Source organism: Entelurus aequoreus, linkage group LG22, assembly GCF_033978785.1.
Source record: "Entelurus aequoreus isolate RoL-2023_Sb linkage group LG22, RoL_Eaeq_v1.1, whole genome shotgun sequence".
NCBI lineage: Eukaryota > Metazoa > Chordata > Actinopteri > Syngnathiformes > Syngnathidae > Entelurus > Entelurus aequoreus.
Window position 1 is genome coordinate 8054948 of NC_084752.1, and position 19784 is coordinate 8074731.

At 39.8% G+C, this 19784-nt stretch overlaps 1 protein-coding gene across 1 annotated transcript in view; it reads left to right on the forward strand.

Annotated features, from left to right (window-relative positions):
* Positions 1–19784, forward strand: part of LOC133639875 (type II inositol 3,4-bisphosphate 4-phosphatase-like) — a 219577-nt gene that overhangs the window by 175785 nt on the left and 24008 nt on the right. The window contains exon 5 of the mRNA XM_062033539.1: positions 4540–4619. Coding sequence (XP_061889523.1) covers positions 4540–4619 — 80 coding nt within the window. The remainder of the gene's footprint in view (positions 1–4539; positions 4620–19784) is intronic.

Consider the following 19784-nt stretch of genomic DNA (forward strand, 5'->3'; position numbering starts at 1 on the left):
TTGTGATATTACGTATATATATTTTTTTAAACTCCAGGTTTTCCTGAAACTTCCAGGAAATTGCCATACAAATGTATGGACGTTTTCAAAGTTCTACAACTCCCACATTCCTCCCTTGATTTGAACCGTTCCACCCTCACACACTCGACTCCTCCTGGACATTCAAACTACCATTTTCCAAGTACTGAAAAAAATCCAGAAATTCCCAGAATTTCCAGTTTTTCAAAGCCCTATTTCCATGCTTTTTTTATTTCAGCTTCACTTTCCACATTTTTGTAACCCATTCCACCATCAAAACATTACCCTTAGTTGGGACATCAACTGTATCTATTTTTTCGTACAAAATTCCAGGAATTCAGAAATACCAATTCTGAATTCCAAAGTGTAACTACGTCAACTTTCCTTGACCGATTCCAAAAATTCCACACCAACCAATTCATACAATCTCGGACATTTGTGATATTACCTATATATTTTTTTAAATTCCAGGTTTTCCTGAAACTTCCAGGAAATTGCCATACAAATGTATGGACATTTTCAAAGTTCTACAACTCCCACATTCCTCACCTGATTTGAACCGTTCCACCCTCTAACACTCGGCTCCTCCTGGACATTCAAACTACCATTTTCCAAGTACCAAAAAAATCCAGAAATTCCCAGAATTTCCAATTTTTCAAAGCCCTATTTCCATACTTTTTTATTTCAGCTTCTCTTTCCACATTTCTTTAATCCATTCCACCATCAAAACGTTACCCTTAGTTGGGACATCAAATGTATCCATTTTTTCGTACAAAATTCCAGGAATTCCGAAATACCAATTCTGAATTCCAAAGTGTTACTACGTCAAGTTTTCCTGACCGATTAAAACAATTCCACACCAACCAATTCATACAATCTAGGACATTTGCGATATTACCTATATTTTCAAAAATTCCCGTTTTTCCCGAAATTTCCAGGAAATTGCGATACAAATGTATGGACATTTTCAAAGTTCTACAACTCCCACATTCCTTACTTGATTTGAACCGTTCCACCCTCACACACTCGACTCCTCTTGGACATTCAAACTACCATTTTCCAAGTACCAAAAAAATCCAGAAATTCCCAGAATTTCCAATTTTTCAAAGCCCTATTTCCATACTTTTTTCTTTCAGCTTCTCTTTCCACATTTCTTTAAACCATTCCACCATCAAAACATTACCCTTAGTTGGGACATCAAATGTATCTATTTTTTTAGTACAAAATTCCAGGAATTCCGAAATACCAATTCTGAATTCCAAAGTGTTACTACGTCAAGTTTTCCTGACCGATTAAAACAATTCCACACCAACCAATTCATAGAATCTAGGACATTTGCGATATTACCTATATTTTCAAAAATTCCCGTTTTCCCCGAAATTTCCAGGAAATTGCGATACAAATGTATGGATATTTTCAAAGTTCTACAACTCCCACATTCCTCCCTTCATTTGAACCGTTCCACCCTCACACACTCGACTCCTTCTGGACATTCAAACTACCATTTTCCAAGTACTGAAAAAAATCCAGAAATTCCCAGAATTTCCAGTTTTTCAAAGCCCTATTTCCATACTTTTTTTATTTCAGCTTCACTTTCCACATTTTTGTAACCCATTCCACCATCAAAACATTACCCTTAGTTGGGACATCAACTGTATCTATTTTTTCGTACAAAATTCCAGGAATTCAGAAATACCAATTCTGAATTCCAAAGTGTAACTACGTCAACTTTCCTTGACCGATTCCAAAAATTCCACACCAACCAATTCATACAATCTCGGACATTTGTGATATTACCTATATATTTTTTTAAATTCCAGGTTTTCCTGAAACTTCCAGGAAATTGCCATACAAATGTATGGACATTTTCAAAGTTCTACAACTCCCACATTCCTCACCTGATTTGAACCGTTCCACCCTCTAACACTCGGCTCCTCCTGGACATTCAAACTACCATTTTCCAAGTACCAAAAAAATCCAGAAATTCCCAGAATTTCCAATTTTTCAAAGCCCTATTTCCATACTTTTTTATTTCAGCTTCTCTTTCCACATTTCTTTAATCCATTCCACCATCAAAACGTTACCCTTAGTTGGGACATCAAATGTATCCATTTTTTCGTACAAAATTCCAGGAATTCCGAAATACCAATTCTGAATTCCAAAGTGTTACTACGTCAAGTTTTCCTGACCGATTAAAACAATTCCACACCAACCAATTCATACAATCTAGGACATTTGCGATATTACCTATATTTTCAAAAATTCCCGTTTTCCCCGAAATTTCCAGGAAATTGCGATACAAATGTATGGATATTTTCAAAGTTCTACAACTCCCACATTCCTCACTCGATTTGAACCGTTCCACCCTCACACACTCGACTCCTCCTGGACATTCAAACTACCATTTTCCAAGTACCAAAAAAATACAGAAATTCCCGGAATTTCCAATTTTTCAAAGCCCTATTTCCATACTTTTTTATTTCAGCTTCTCTTTCCACATTTCTTTAAACCATTCCACCATCAAAACATTACCCTTAGTTGGGACATCAAATGTATCTATTTTTTTAGTACAAAATTCCAGGAATTCCGAAATACCAATTCTGAATTCCAAAGTGTTACTACGTCAATTTTTCCTGACCGATTAAAACAATTCCACACCAACCAATTCATACAATCTAGGACATTTGCGATATTACCTATATTTTCAAAAATTCCCGTTTTTCCCGAAATTTCCAGGAAATTGCGATACAAATGTATGGATATTTTCAAAGTTCTACAACTCCCACATTCCTCACTTGATTTGAACCGTTCCACCCTCACACACTCGACTCCTCCTGGACATTCAAACTACCATTTTCCAAGTACCCCAAAAATCCAGAAATTCCCAGAATTTCCAATTTTTCAAAGCCCTATTTCCATACTTTTTTATTTCAGCTTCTCTTTCCACATTTCTTTAAACCATTCCACCATCAAAACATTACCCTTAGTTGGGACATCAAATGTATCTATTTTTTTAGTACAAAATTCCAGGAATTCCGAAATACCAATTCTGAATTCCAAAGTGTTACTACGTCAAGTTTTCCTGACCGATTAAAACAATTCCACACCAACCAATTCATAGAATCTAGGACATTTGCGATATTACCTATATTTTCAAAAATTCCCGTTTTTCCCGAAATTTCCGGGAATTTGCGATACAAATGTATGGATATTTTCAAAGTTCTACAACTCCCACATTCCTCACTTGATTTTAACTGTTCCACCCTCACACACTCGACTCCTCTTGGACATTCAAACTACCATTTTCCAAGTACCCCAAAAATTTACTACCAAATTCCAGGAATTCCGAAATACCAATTCTGAATTCCAAAGTGTAACTACGTCAACTTTCCTTGACCGATTCAAAAAAAATTCCACACCAACCAATTCATATAATCTAGGAAGTTTGTGATATTACCTATATTTTTTTAAATTCCCGGTTTCCCCGAAATTTCCAGGAAATTGCCATACAAATGTACTACAACTCCCACATTCCTCACTTGATTTGAACCACTCCATTCCACTCTTCCTGCACAATCGAACAAAGGTGTTTCTCAGTTCCGAAAATTAGCATATCACCTGGAATTACCAGGAATTTCCCCCTGTTGAAGTTCAAAGGGCAATACAGAAACCTCTTCATATCCCACATTTCTCGTCCGATTTGAACCGTTCCAACATCCACACGCTCCACACATCCTCGCCTATCGACCATTTCAGTTCCGCACAAAACGGCATTTACCCACAATTCCTACCGGAATTGCATATTCTAGTTATGGTTCACTTCTGGCTTTCGCCACGTCCCTTAGCCTGCGAGATAAACAAGTTATTTCCAAGTTGTACAAGTTTTTATCACTTCCTTTTGTCTGGGGTGGGACTCCCGGGCTACAACCATTCGATTAATTAACAATTAATTTGTTTTTAATTGGCCTGGGAGGCTGCAGCGTTAGCTTTAATTAATTGGAAAAACAGAACGGCGGGTTATTTGCAATTAGAGTCATTGTTAGCCAAATTGCACAATCAAAGTCGGAGCTTTGCCTCGGCTCAGACCACACCAAAATAAACATTTTTAGAAAGTCGCAGTCATTTCTCACTAAACCTTGCGGGGAAACTGCTTGAATTTAAACCTGCTTTTTTTCCCCACTCCGCATCCTACGACGCCAGGATTCACCTTTTGTATCCGCTGTTAATTACTTGCTCGGTTAGCTTTGGCTCGGCGTCCTTGGCACACTTTTAGCCTCATGGTGAATGTGCAAATATCCACTTTATTTTTTTTTTATATCCCTTCAAATACTCCTCTCACTTGGTTATTGATGGGCTCAGCCTCTCGTCTCTCTTCTTGACCCACTTGCGGTGCGGTGGCATGGTGCCCGCAGCAAACACGTGTCTGGCAAAGTCCAAAACCGGGCGAGAGCCGGAGAAGACGAGGCCGTTTCGGATGCCTCTGCGGAAGTAAACAACCCCGTTTTGTCTGTGTCTCCACAGAGCAGCTTCCTGGGCACCGCCGCCTTCTCCGTAAGCGATCTGCTTCGAGCCAAAGATGAACGACTGACCTTGCTTCTCAGGTAACTTATTGTTTTTCTCTATAGTGGCAAAGATACGTTGGCATGGCAACAAACACATCTTTTTAATGGAGTTACGGATTGAACGACCACTTTGTTTTGTAGTCATTTTCTACGGTTTCCTGGAAACTAGAAATTGGAATGTGTTCCCTGACACAATATCATTGGTCGGATTCAAAACATGTGTGTTTCTTGCAAGGGTGTCCCGATACAACTTGATAGAGGATACCGATATTGGAGTTTTGAGGGTTGGCCGATACCAATATTATCCAACACAATATCATTGGTCGGATTCAAAAAATGTGTGTTTCTTGTAAGGGTGTCCCGATACAACTTGATGGAGGATACCAAAATTTGAGTTTTGAGGGTTGGCCGATGCCAATGTTATCCAACACAATATCATTGGTTGGATTCGAAACATGTTAGTGTTTCTTGTAAGGGTGTCCCAATACAACTTGATAAAGGATACCGATATTATCCAACACAATATCATTGGTCGGATTCAATACATGTTAGTGTTTCTTGTAAGGGTGTCCCAATACAACTTGATAAAGGATACCGATATTGGAGTTTTGAGTGTTGGCCGATACCAATATTATCCAACACAATATCATTGGTCGGATTCGAAACATGTTAGTGTTTCTTGTAAGGGTGTCCTGATACAACTTGATAGAGGATACCAAAATTTGAGTTTTGAGGGTTGGCCGATGCCAATATTATCCAACACAATATCATTGGTCGGATTCAAAACATGTTAGGGTTCTTCAGACCACCACGCACTGCCAGGAGAGCCCGGAATTCAGGGTATGACACTGTTTTATTCTCACCAATTCTGCAAGGCTTTTGCTTTCCAGCAAAATGTCTTTCTCTGAGCTTGTGTCTCTCTCTCTCTCTCTCTCTCTCTCTCTCTCTCTCTCTCTCTCTCTGGCTCCCACTCCAACTCCAACTGTGTGTCTCATTCCGGCTGCTGCTAATAAAGGCGACTGGTGATTAGATAAACAAGGCCCACCTGGGCCCATCTACTCACCTGTCGCTGTCTTGGAGGCCGGTCCTGGCACACCCCGTTCTGCGGCAGGCCCGCAGGCCACGCCCCCCTCCACATACGGTATTCAACACTTAAGTGGATAGTGTGCCCCCCCCCCCCCCCCCAATTCGTCACAATTCATGTGTCAGGTAAACCGTGACGAATGGGACCCTTCCAGCTGTACGCCGCTCCCTGGCATCACCAGAAGAGCTCGGCTCGCGTCCAATCATATTGATTGGATGCCATTTTTGGCGTGCCTCTTTGTTGTGGTGCGGTTTTAACCGCAGAGAAGAACCTTTTCAACACTAACTACCTCTCCTGAAGTAACAGCCAGTTACTTCAATTCTGGCGAGCTTTCTCCGAAGCAGCACTTTTGACCGGGGGAGCAGTAAGTAGACGCTCCACAAAGGAAGAAAGTGAGGTGTAAACTGGTTACCATGGCGACACGGACTGTTATGACTGTGGTTTGTGCCTGAAAATGGTCAAATTGGCTGCAGCCGCAGTCTAATTAAATACACACAACGCTTAATGGCTTTTTATGCAAACATTACTGGATGCAGTCAACTGCTAACTGAATCTCCCTGCACGTGTAACGCTTAGGAAATGTGCCCCCCCCCCCTTTGACAGTTTTCTTTTTGTTATGATTTTCATTTCCTGTTGGGGATTCCAAGACACCGGACATAATTGTGTCCTGACAAATGACTGCGTGAACCGCCATGACCCTTATTTGCGTGCGCCTTATTCAGGTGGCGAAGTCCTCCAGAGATGTTTTAATAGCTCGGACTTTGCATTGTATGTCGCTCCCGCTCGCGTAAATGTCACTTATTCAACTCCATTCGTTAGCGGGATGGGATTAGTGAGGACGTAGAAAGAAAGTCATTATCCATTAGGAAAAAATGAGATGGGCTCCAGCGACCCCAAAAGGGACAAGTGGTAGAAAATGGATGGATTGATGGATAGATATTATTTTTACCACAGTTCTTCGTGTTGTGAATTAATGTCATGCCTAAAATGACCAATATATCAATATAGTTTGATATATATATATATTACATATATATATATATATATATATATATATATATATATATATATATATATATATATATATATATATATATATATATATATATATATATATATGTATATATATATATATATATATATATCTAACATATATATCAAATATATATATACATCAAATATATATATATATATATATATATCAAATATATATATATCAAATATATATATATATCAAATATATATATATATATATATATATATATATATAAATATATATATAAATATAATATCTAATATATATATATGTATATATATATATATCTAATATATATATGAAATATATATATATATACATATATATATATATATATATATTATCTAATATATATATCAAATATATATATATATATATATATAATATCTAATATATATATATCAAATATATATATATATATATATATATATATATATATTTGATATATATATGTATATATATTTTGTATATATATATATATATATATATATATATATATATATATATATATATATATATATATATATATATATACATATATATATATATATATATATATATATATATATATATATATATATATATATATATATATACATATATATATATATATATATATATATATATATGTATGTATGTATAGATATATATATTAGATATATATATTAGATATATATAGGGCACTTTCCACGCACGCGATGATGTCACGTTATCGATGAGAAAATGCATTTTTAGACAATATTATTTGCCTGAGCGGCTAGGAGACACCGTGAGTAGCAAGCGGTACAAAGTGGATAAGAAAAGACAGAGAAAAAAAAAAAAAAAGTTCATTTTTTATTTTTTTACTTTGGACTTCCGGTGGGCCAATTTTGACCGCTGGTGGGCCGGATCCGGCCGGCGGGCCGTAGTTTGGGGACCCCTGATGTAAATAGTCATGAAAATAAAGAAAAACGCGTTGAAATTAGAAGTACTGTACGCCAAAATGCCAAATATCGGAGATGATAATCGTCCCGGGCGATAATCGGTCGATCTCTAGTTTCAATGCATGATTTTTTCCATCCGTCATGCAGTCTTCCGTATGAAATACAAAATCCAAGCGTGACCTCCAGTGCAGCCTTTTGCTCCCTGCAGAGAGAAGGCAGTAAATCCTCTTGCGCGGGCTGGGTACATACGGACTGAGATGCACCATAAGTCACCCCAGAAAGCAATGAGCTACTGTACTGTGAGTCATGCGTCACCTACAGCCGCACGTGGCGGACTTCCAAAAACGTAACGGAGGGCGTCTGGGATTGTCTTCCATGCATGCTCTTTAGTCCGGGTGTGGCGCGGCAAGAGACACAAAGATGTCAGGGCTGCAGACCTGGTCCTTAATAATGCATGTAGTGTTTGCCCTCTGTTGCTCACCTACACGGCAGCAGTGGTCGCGTCTAAATGGGATGAATGCGAGGACGCCGCGTAGACATTAGCGCCCTCGCTTTCCGCCATGTCGGATGCCATTAAAACGGCAGCATGACAATTTCTATATATTCTTTTTTTTTATTGTTATTTCCATGTCCTGCTTGTGCATTCATAGGTGCTCACAGGGGACTTTCACACCGAGGCCTGCAAGCGTTTTGCATTTATTATCCTATTGTCTGCATGAAAGCCACGAGGGAAAGGCCACCGAATGCATGGATAATACATGAATGATGATAAGAATTGTAGATTTATTGACATTATATAACTAATATGGGGTCAGCTTCATGGCTGCCAGCCTTTCTAGCATCAGTCTGTTGTGTAATAGCACTAAATGTTGGCATTTGTCCAAACCTTTCTCACTCGCCATTAACAAAAACACACTCATAACAACCCAAAATCTGAGCGATTTCTACCTTTCTCACTGGCCAATAGCAAAAACACACTCATAACGCCCCAAAATCTGAGCGATTTCCACCTTTCTCACTCGCCATTAACAAAAACACACTCAAAACGCCCCAAAATCTGAGCGATTTCTACCTTTCTCACTCGCCAATAACAAAAACACACTCATAACGCCCCAAAATCTGAGGGATTTCTACCTTTCTCACTCGCCAATAACAAAAACACACTCATAACGCCCCAAAATCTGAGCGATTTCTACCTTTCTCGCTCGCCAATAACAAAAACACACTCATAACGCCCCAAAATCTGAGCGATTTCTACCTTTCTCACTCGCCAATAACAAAAACACACTCATAACGCCCCAAAATCTGAGCGATTTCTACCTTTCTCGCTCGCCAATAACAAAAACACACTCATAACGCCCCAAAATCTGAGCGATTTCTACCTTTCTCGCTCGCCAATAACAAAAACACACTCATAACGCCCCAAAATCTGAGCGATTTCTACCTTTCTCACTCGCCAATAACAAAAACACACTCATAACGCCCCAAAATCTGAGCGATTTCTACCTTTCTCGCTCGCCAATAACAAAAACACACTCATAACGCCCCAAAATCTGAGCGATTTCTACCTTTCTCACTCGCCATTAACAAAAACACACTCATAACGCCCCAAAATCTGAGCGATTTCTACCTTTCTCACTGGCCAATAGCAAAAACACACTCATAACAACCCAAAATCTGAGCGATTTCTACCTTTCTCACTGGCCAATAGCAAAAACACACTCATAACGCCCCAAAATCTGAGCGATTTCCACCTTTCTCACTCGCCATTAACAAAAACACACTCATAACGCCCCAAAATCTGAGCGATTTCTACCTTTCTCGCTCGCCAATAACAAAAACACACTCATAACGCCCCAAAATCTGAGCGATTTCTACCTTTCTCACTCGCCAATAACAAAAACACACTCATAACGCCCCAAAATCTGAGCGATTTCTACCTTTCTCACTCACCAATAACAAAAACACACTCATCACGCCCCAAAATCTGAGCGATTTCTATCTTTCTCACTGGCCAATAGCAAAAACACACTCATAACGCCCCAAAATCTGAGCGATTTCTACCTTTCTCACTCGCCATTAACAAAAACACACTCAAAACGCCCCAAAATCTGAGGGATTTCTACCTTTCTCACTCGCCAATAACAAAAACACACTCATAACGCCCCAAAATCTGAGCGATTTCTACCTTTCTCGCTCGCCAATAACAAAAACACACTCATAACGCCCCAAAATCTGAGCGATTTCTACCTTTCTCACTCGCCAATAACAAAAACACACTCATCACGCCCCAAAATCTGAGCGATTTCTACCTTTCTCACTCGCCAATAACAAAAACACACTCATAACGCCCCAAAATCTGAGCGATTTCTACCTTTCTCACTCGCCAATAACAAAAACACACTCATCACGCCCCAAAATCTGAGCAATTTCTATCTTTCTCACTGGCCAATAGCAAAAACACACTCTTAACGCCCCAAAATCTGAGCGATTTCTACCTTTCTCACTCGCCATTAACAAAAACACACTCAAAACGCCCCAAAATCTGAGGGATTTCTACCTTTCTCACTCGCCAATAACAAAAACACACTCATAACGCCCCAAAATCTGAGCGATTTCTACCTTTCTCGCTCGCCAATAACAAAAACACACTCATCACGCCCCAAAATCTGAGCGATTTCTACCTTTCTCACTCGCCAATAACAAAAACACACTCATAACGCCCCAAAATCTGAGCGATTTCTACCTTTCTCACTCGCCAATAACAAAAACACACTCATAACGCCCCAAAATCTGAGCGATTTCTACCTTTCTCACTCGCCAATAACAAAAACACACTCATAACGCCCCAAAATCTGAGCGATTTCTACCTTTCTCACTCGCCAATAACAAAAACACACTCATAACGCCCCAAAATCTGAGCGATTTCTACCTTTCTCACTCGCCAATAACAAAAACACACTCATCACGCCCCAAAATCTGAGCGATTTCTATCTTTCTCACTGGCCAATAGCAAAAACACACTCATAACGCCCCAAAATCTGAGCGATTTCTACCTTTCTCACTCGCCATTAACAAAAACACACTCAAAACGCCCCAAAATCTGAGGGATTTCTACCTTTCTCACTCGCCAATAACAAAAACACACTCATAACGCCCCAAAATCTGAGCGATTTCTACCTTTCTCGCTCGCCAATAACAAAAACACACTCATAACGCCCCAAAATCTGAGCGATTTCTACCTTTCTCACTCGCCAATAACAAAAACACACTCATCACGCCCCAAAATCTGAGCGATTTCTACCTTTCTCACTCGCCAATAACAAAAACACACTCATAACGCCCCAAAATCTGAGCGATTTCTACCTTTCTCGCTCGCCAATAACAAAAACACACTCATAACGCCCCAAAATCTGAGCGATTTCTACCTTTCTCACTCGCCAACAACAAAAACACACTCATAACGCCCCAAAATCTGAGCGATTTCTACCTTTCTCACTCGCCAATAACAAAAACACACTCATCACGCCCCAAAATCTGAGCGATTTCTATCTTTCTCACTCGCCAATAACAAAAACACACTCATAACGTGTGATGATGCTGTGCCTTCGCCCTGGAAGCGACAGTCTTATACCTCAAAATCCAACCTTTTCTGGGGAGATAAGTTTTCTTCTTGCCCTCAGTCTCCTCTTGGATAAAAATGGATCTTCCAATACAAAATGACACAAAACAACCGTGCTAATGTTCGCTTACCCTGATACTGTGCCTTCGCCTTGGAAGCTACAGTCTTATACCTCAAAATCCAACCTTTTCTGGGGAGATAAGTTTTCTTCCTGCCCTCAGTCTCCTCTTGGATAAAAATGGATCTTCCAATACAAAATGACACAAAAAAAACGTGCTAATGTTCGCTTACCCTGATTCTGTGCCTTCGCCTTGGAAGCGACAGTCTTATACCTCAAAATCCAACCTTTTCTGGGGAGCTAAGTTTTCTCCTTGCCCTCAGTCTCCTCTTGGATAAAAATGGATCTTCCAATACAAAATGACACAAAACAACCGTGCTAATGTTCGCTTACCCTGATACTGTGCCTTCGCCTTGGAAGCGACAGTCTTATACCTCAAAATCCAACCTTTTCTGGGGAGCTAAGTTTTCTCCTTGCCCTCAGTCTCCTCTTGGATAAAAATGGATCTTCCAATACAAAATGACACAAAACAACCGTGCTAATGTTCGCTTACCCTGATACTGTGCCTTCGCCTTGGAAGCTACAGTCTTATACCTCAAAATCCAACCTTCTCTGGGGAGATAAGTTTTCTTCCTGCCCTCAGTCTCCTCTTGGATAAAAATGGATCTTCCAATACAAAATGACACAAAAAAAACGTGCTAATGTTCGCTTACCCTGATTCTGTGCCTTCGCCTTGGAAGCGACAGTCTTATACCTCAAAATCCAACCTTTTCTGGGGAGCTAAGTTTTCTCCTTGCCCTCAGTCTCCTCTTGGATAAAAATGGATCTTCCAATACAAAATGACACAAAACAACCGTGCTAATGTTCGCTTACCCTGATACTGTGCCTTCGCCTTGGAAGCGACAGTCTTATACCTCAAAATCCAACCTTTTCTGGGGAGCTAAGTTTTCTCCTTGCCCTCAGTCTCCTCTTGGATAAAAATGGATCTTCCAATACAAAATGACACAAAACAACCGTGCTAATGTTCGCTTACCCTGATACTGTGCCTTCGCCTTGGAAGCTACAGTCTTATACCTCAAAATCCAACCTTTTCTGGGGAGATAAGTTTTCTTCCTGCCCTCAGTCTCCTCTTGGATAAAAATGGATCTTCCAATACAAAATGACACAAAAAAAACGTGCTAATGTTCGCTTACCCTGATTCTGTGCCTTCGCCTTGGAAGCGACAGTCTTATACCTCAAAATCCAACCTTTTCTGGGGAGCTAAGTTTTCTCCTTGCCCTCAGTCTCCTCTTGGATAAAAATGGATCTTCCAATACAAAATGACACAAAAAAAACGTGCTAATGTTCGCTTACCCTGATGCTGTGCCTTCGCCCTGGAAGCTACAGTCTTATACCTCAAAATCCAACCTTTTCTGGGGAGATAAGTTTTCTTCCTGCCCTCAGTCTCCTCTTGGATAAAAATGGATCTTCCAATACAAAATGACACAAAAAAAACGTGCTAATGTTCGCTTACCCTGATTCTGTGCCTTCGCCTTGGAAGCGACAGTCTTATACCTCAAAATCCAACCTTTTCTGGGGAGCTAAGTTTTCTCCTTGCCCTCAGTCTCCTCTTGGATAAAAATGGATCTTCCAATACAAAATGACACAAAACAACCGTGCTAATGTTCGCTTACCCTGATACTGTGCCTTCGCCTTGGAAGCGACAGTCTTATACCTCAAAATCCAACCTTTTCTGGGGAGCTAAGTTTTCTCCTTGCCCTCAGTCTCCTCTTGGATAAAAATGGATCTTCCAATACAAAATGACACAAAACAACCGTGCTAATGTTCGCTTACCCTGATACTGTGCCTTCGCCTTGGAAGCTACAGTCTTATACCTCAAAATCCAACCTTTTCTGGGGAGCTAAGTTTTCTTCTTGCCCTCAGTCTCCTCTTGGATAAAAATCTATCTTCCAATACAAAATGACACAAAAAAAACATGCTAATGTTTGCTTACCCTGATGCTGTGCCTTCGCCCTGGAAGCTACAGTCTTATACCTCAAAAGCCAACCTTTTCTGGGGAGATAAGTTTTCTTTTTGCCCTCAGTCTCCTCTTGGATAAAAATGTGTCTTCCAATACAAAATGACACAAAAAAACCATGCTAATGTTTGCTTACCCTGATGCTGTGCCTTCGCCTTGGAAGCTACAGTCTTATACCTCAAAATCCAACCTTTTCTGGGGAGATAAGTTTTCTTCTTGCCCTCAGTCTCCTCTTGGATAAAAATGGATCTTCCAATACAAAATGACACAAAAAAAACGTGCTAATGTTCTCTTACCCTGATGCTGTGCCTTCGCCCTGGAAGCTACAGTCTTATACCTCAAAATCCAACCTTTTCTGGGGAGATAAGTTTTCTTCTTGCCCTCAGTCTCCTCTTGGATAAAAATGGATCTTCCAATACAAAATGACACAAAAAAACTGTGCTAATGTTCGCTTACCCTGATGCTGTGCCTTCGCCCTGGAAGCGACAGTCTTATACCTCAAAATCCAACCTTTTCTGGTGAGCTAAATTTTCTTCTTGCCCTCAGTCTCCTCTTAGATAAAAATGTATCTTCCAATACAAAATGACACAAAACAACCGTGCTAATGTTCGCTTACCCTGATGCTGTGCCTTCGCCTTGGAAGCTACAGTCTTATACCTCAAAATCCAACCTTTTCTGGGGAGCTAAGTTTTCTTCTTGCCCTCAGTCTCCTCTTGGATAAAAATGGATCTTCCAATACAAAATGACACAAAAAAAACGTGCTAATGTTCGCTTACCCTGATGCTGTGCCTTCGCCCTGGAAGCTACAGTCTTACACCTCAAAATCCAATCTTTTCTGGGTAGCTAAGTTTTCTTCTTGCCCTCAGTCTCCTCTTGGATAAAAATGGATCTTCCAATACAAAGTGACACAAAAAAAAACAACTTGCTAATGTTCGCTTACCCTGATGCTGTGCCTTCGCCCTGGAAGCTACAGTCTTATACCTCAAAATCCAACATTTTCTGGGGAGATAAGTTTTCTTCTTGCCCTCAGTCTCCTCTTGGATAAAAATGTATCTTCCAATACAAAATGACACAAAACAACCGTGCTAATGTTCGCTTACCCTGATGCTGTGCCTTCGCCCTGGAAGCTACAGTCTTATACCTCAAAATCCAACCTTTTCTGGGGAGCTAAGTTTTCTCCTTGCCCTCAGTCTCCTCTTGGATAAAAATGGATCTTCCAATACAAAATGACACAAAACAACCGTGCTAATGTTCGCTTACCCTGATACTGTGCCTTCGCCTTGGAAGCTACAGTCTTATACCTCAAAATCCAACCTTTTCTGGGGAGCTAAGTTTTCTTCTTGCCCTCAGTCTCCTCTTGGATAAAAATCTATCTTCCAATACAAAATGACACAAAAAAAACATGCTAATGTTTGCTTACCCTGATGCTGTGCCTTCGCCCTGGAAGCTACAGTCTTATACCTCAAAAGCCAACCTTTTCTGGGGAGATAAGTTTTCTTTTTGCCCTCAGTCTCCTCTTGGATAAAAATGTGTCTTCCAATACAAAATGACACAAAAAAACCATGCTAATGTTTGCTTACCCTGATGCTGTGCCTTCGCCTTGGAAGCTACAGTCTTATACCTCAAAATCCAACCTTTTCTGGGGAGATAAGTTTTCTTCTTGCCCTCAGTCTCCTCTTGGATAAAAATGGATCTTCCAATACAAATTGACACAAAAAAACTGTGCTAATGTTCTCTTACCCCTATGCTGTGCCTTCGCCCTGGAAGCTACAGTCTTATACCTCAAAAGCCAACCTTTTCTGGGGAGATAAGTTTTCTTCTTGCCCTCAGTCTCCTCTTGGATAAAAATGTATCTTCCAATACAAAATGACACAAAAAAACATGTGCTAATGTTCGCTTACCCTGATGCTGTGCCTTCGCCCTGGAAGCGACAGTCTTATACAAAATCTAACATTTTCTGGTGAGCTAAATTTTCTTCCTGCCCTCAGTCTCCTCTTGGATAAAAATGTATCTTCCAAAACATGGCTAAACAATGACAACAAAAAACATGTGCTAGTGTTAGCTTACCCTGTTGCTGTGACCTACTGGAGCTCTGAACGTGTTTCTACCATTCTCCACAATCTCCTCCACTTTGCTGTGGATCCCTGTTCAATTTCTGCCCTCAGTCTCCTCTTGGACAAATTGTGTCCTGGCTAAAAAATAACAAATGATACACACGCCAATGTTAGCTGACCCTGTTACTGTGTCTTAGGTCTAACCTCTTTTGTATTCCACTCCGTTGTCCTGCCCTAATTCTCTTTGGCGGTAAATGCAGAAGGTTTTTCTTGTCCTCCATCGTTGTTGTTCATTATTTTGCCTCATGCTGACTGACGTTGACTGTTTTTTGCAGTTTCCCACAGTGCTATTTCCATGGCAAGTGTAGAGTATGAGTCGAGTGGGTCCTGCGCAGTGAAAATACAAAAGGGTCTTAGGGGGAAATTCCCCCATTTTTTTTGATCCGTGTAAATGAAAGACTAGAACTTTTCTGCAGACTCACCGAGTTTTTAAAGCGCGGCGCCTCTTCCAAAGTACTACGTTTTACCAGCGCGTTGATAAAACCACTAACCCCCCGTCTCCATCGTAGCAATTTGCATAGATTTATTTCATTGTCGCACCGCAGCCGACTGTTATCTCTCACAACGCCGAGGCTCTCCATGACCCACTTCCACAGTTTAAAGATTTGATTCGGATGTGAATTCTGATGCTTCAGTTACGGCTCGTGTCTGCGCGTGTGTGTGTGTGAGTGTGTGTGTGTGTGTGTGTGTGTCATCGCATTATCACAGACCAGTGCGTCTGCCGCCTGCCGCCATGGCTTATTCATCCTTTCCTCCCGTTGGTTTGAGCCTCCCCTCGCTGTCCCGCCAGTAAAAGTTTAACCTGCTATCATGAGAGAGAGAGAGAAAATTCCTTTTAACCAGCTCGGAACTCTTGTCCCCCCCCCGAAACTCATCCTCGCTCGGTCGACTTTACTTCCGCTGGATCCCCCGGTGGCTGATTACGGGTAAAGCCTCAGCTTAAAGCCTGAAGATGTACTGTCTGATCCAGCGTGGCCTTAAAACTACTTCTGTTTATCATTCCACGGGGGACGCTAATCCACAACTGGAAGTCAAATGAACCACGTACAGTAGCTCAGAAACCGGACCATAGGGCGCACCGGGGTTAAAAGGCGCACTGCCGATGAGTGGGTATATTTTCATACAAAAGGCGCACCCATACTTGCCAACCCTCCCGAATTTTCCGGGAGACTCCCGAATTTCAGTGCCTCTCCCGAAAATGTCCCGGGACACCCATTCTCCCGAATTTCTCCCGTGCGGACCTGAGTGAGGACAGCCTGTCGTCACGTGCGCTTGGCCAACCAAGAAGTAACCACAGAACACTATAGCGTATAGTGTTCTGTGGTTGGCCAACCAAGAAGTAACCACAGAACACTATACACTCAGTGGCCTAGTGGTTAGAGTGTCTGCCCTGAGATTGGTAGGTTGTGAGTTCAAACCCCGGCCGAGTCATACCAAAGACTATAAAAATGAGACCCATTACCTCCCTGCTCGGCACTCAGCATCAAGGGTCGGAATTGGGGGTTAAATCACCAAAATGACTCCCGGGCGCGGCCACCGCTGCTGCTCACTGCTCCCCTCACCTCAAGGAACAAGGGGATGGGTCAAATGCAGAGGACACATTTCACCACACCTAGTGTGTGTGTGACAATCATTGGTACTTTAACTTTACTTATATATATATAAGAAATATATATTAGTGAATTCTAGCTATAAATATACTCCTCCCCCCTTAACACCCCCCCGACCCCCCACACCCCAAATCTCCCGAATTTTGAGGTCTCAAGGTTGGCAAGTATGAATGTCCCATAACAAGAAGGTAGAGAAAAAGAAGGTGCTTATCGACTACGGTGTCGGCATGGACTACAATGGCGGATGCGCGCAACTTTTCAGTACTTACTAGGGTTGTACCGTATACCGGTATTATTATAGTACCGCGATACTAATGAATCATATTCGGTACGATACCGCCTCCGAAAAGTAATGGTCCGCCAAATTTGTATATATACAAATATATGTATATATATATATATATATATATATATATATATATATATATATATATATATATATATATATATATATATATTTTTTTTTATATATATAAAAAAAAAATATATATATATATATATATATACATATATATATATATATATATATATATATATATATATATATATATATATATATATATATATATATATATATATATATATATATATATGTATATATATATATATATATGTATATATTAGGGGTGTAACGGTACGTGTATTTGTATTGAACCGTTTCGGTACGGGGGGTTTGGTTCGGAGGTGTACCGAACGAGTTTCCACACGGACATATTAAGTAGCACAACACACGGCATGCTAGCAGCTAACGGGCTAGGATAGACTGACCATACGTCCTCTTTTCACCGGACATGTCCTCTTTTGCGGAGCTGTCAGGGCGGAGTTTCTTAAATGCCTGAAATGTCCGGCATTTTGAGTTAGGGTTGCGTGTATTTTCAATGTACGTTCAAGGTTAAGAAGGGGTTAAAAACAAAACAAATTGTGCGCGCAGCAGCATTGGTGAGGGAGGGGCAGAGACAGAGAGAGTGAGAGAGAGAGAGAGAGAGAGAGAGAGAGAGAGAGAGAGAGAGAGAGAGAGAGAGAGAGTTATGATAAACGCGCATGCGTCGCCAGGCTCTGCTTTTTATCCATAGATTTATCACATTTAATTTTTTATTATCTATAGCAGGGGTGTCAAAAGTGTGCCCCGGAGGCCATTTGCGGCCCACAGCTAATGTTTTAAAGGCCCACGGCACATTCTAAAAATACTATTAAAATCAACAAAAACATAACAAAAGTGAAATAATAAAGCTTAAATGTTGAATGTAATTTAGAAAAAGTTGCAATGTTGACTAATAAAACAAAGCTGTTTTTTTTTCTTTCAAACTGTCATTGCTCAAAACATAATATTGAATCAAAATCAATGTTTTTATGAATTATTGACCTATCCAAGGTTCCCATTACTTCACATCAAATATTCCACTAAGAAAACATTTTTTAGTGGAAGATTTTGCAAATTTGGTAAATAAATAACCCAAAAATGTATATTTTGTTGTTTTCTTACTGTACCGAAAATGAACCGAACCGTGACCTCTAAACCGAGGTACATACCGAACCGAAATTTTTGTGTACCGTTACACCCCTAATATATATATATATACACTACTGTTGAAACGTTTGGGGTCACATTGAAATGTCCTTATTTTTGAAGGAAAAGCACTGTACTTTTCAATGAAGATAACATTCAACTAGTCTTAACTTTAAAGAAATACACTCTATACATTGCTAATGTGGTAAATGACTATTCTAGCTGCAAATGTCTGCTTTTTGGTGCAATATCTACATAGGTGTATAGAGGCCCATTTCCAGCAACTATCACTCCAGTGTTCTAATGGTACAATGTGTTTGCTCATTGGCTCAGAAGGCTAATTGATGATTAGAAAACCCTTGTGCAATCATGTTCACACATCTGAAAACAATTTAGCTCGTTACAGAAGCTACAAAACTGACCTTCCTTTGAGCAGATTGAGTTTCTGGAGCATCACATTTGTGGGGTCAATTAAACGCTCAAAATGGCCAGAAAAAGAAAACTTTCATCTGAAACTCGACAGTCTATTCTTGTTCTTAGAAATGAAGGCTATTCCACAAAATTGTTTGGGTGACCCCAAACTTTTGAACGGTAGTATATATATATATATATATATATATATATATATATATATATATATATATATATATATATATATATATATATATATATATATATATATATGTATATATGTATGTGGTACAATACAATCAGCAAGATAGGATGGAGCTAGACCGTGTAGTATTTTATACGTAAGTAGTAAAACCTTAAAGTCACATCTTAAGTGCACAGGAAGCCAGTGCAGGCGTAATATAATCAAACATGTCGTTTTTACGGTAGGAAAAAGTGGCAGCTAAATTGCCAGAATAAAAAAAAGGAACTTGTGCTGTTTTTCCATGAACAATATCGCGTTGTAAAAGCAAATGTCAATTTAACACAAAAATTCTGGCAACTAAGCCGGCAGCTTTTTCTCGTAAAAAAAACAAAAACCTTAATAAACAGTGGTACTGTTTTTCCATTTACCATAAAATGTTGTAAAAAAATAACTATTTCACAGTAAAATTTTGTAAATGTACATTTTTTACTGTAAAATCGACAGTCTAGTTAAAACAATTTATATAATTAATAATGAAATCCGGAGGCCAATTATTATTATTCAGTGTTACAAGCGGCCCTCAATGGAAACATCCCTGCAGTGGAGCAAAGTTACAGCAGCAGGTACGCTCATGCAGG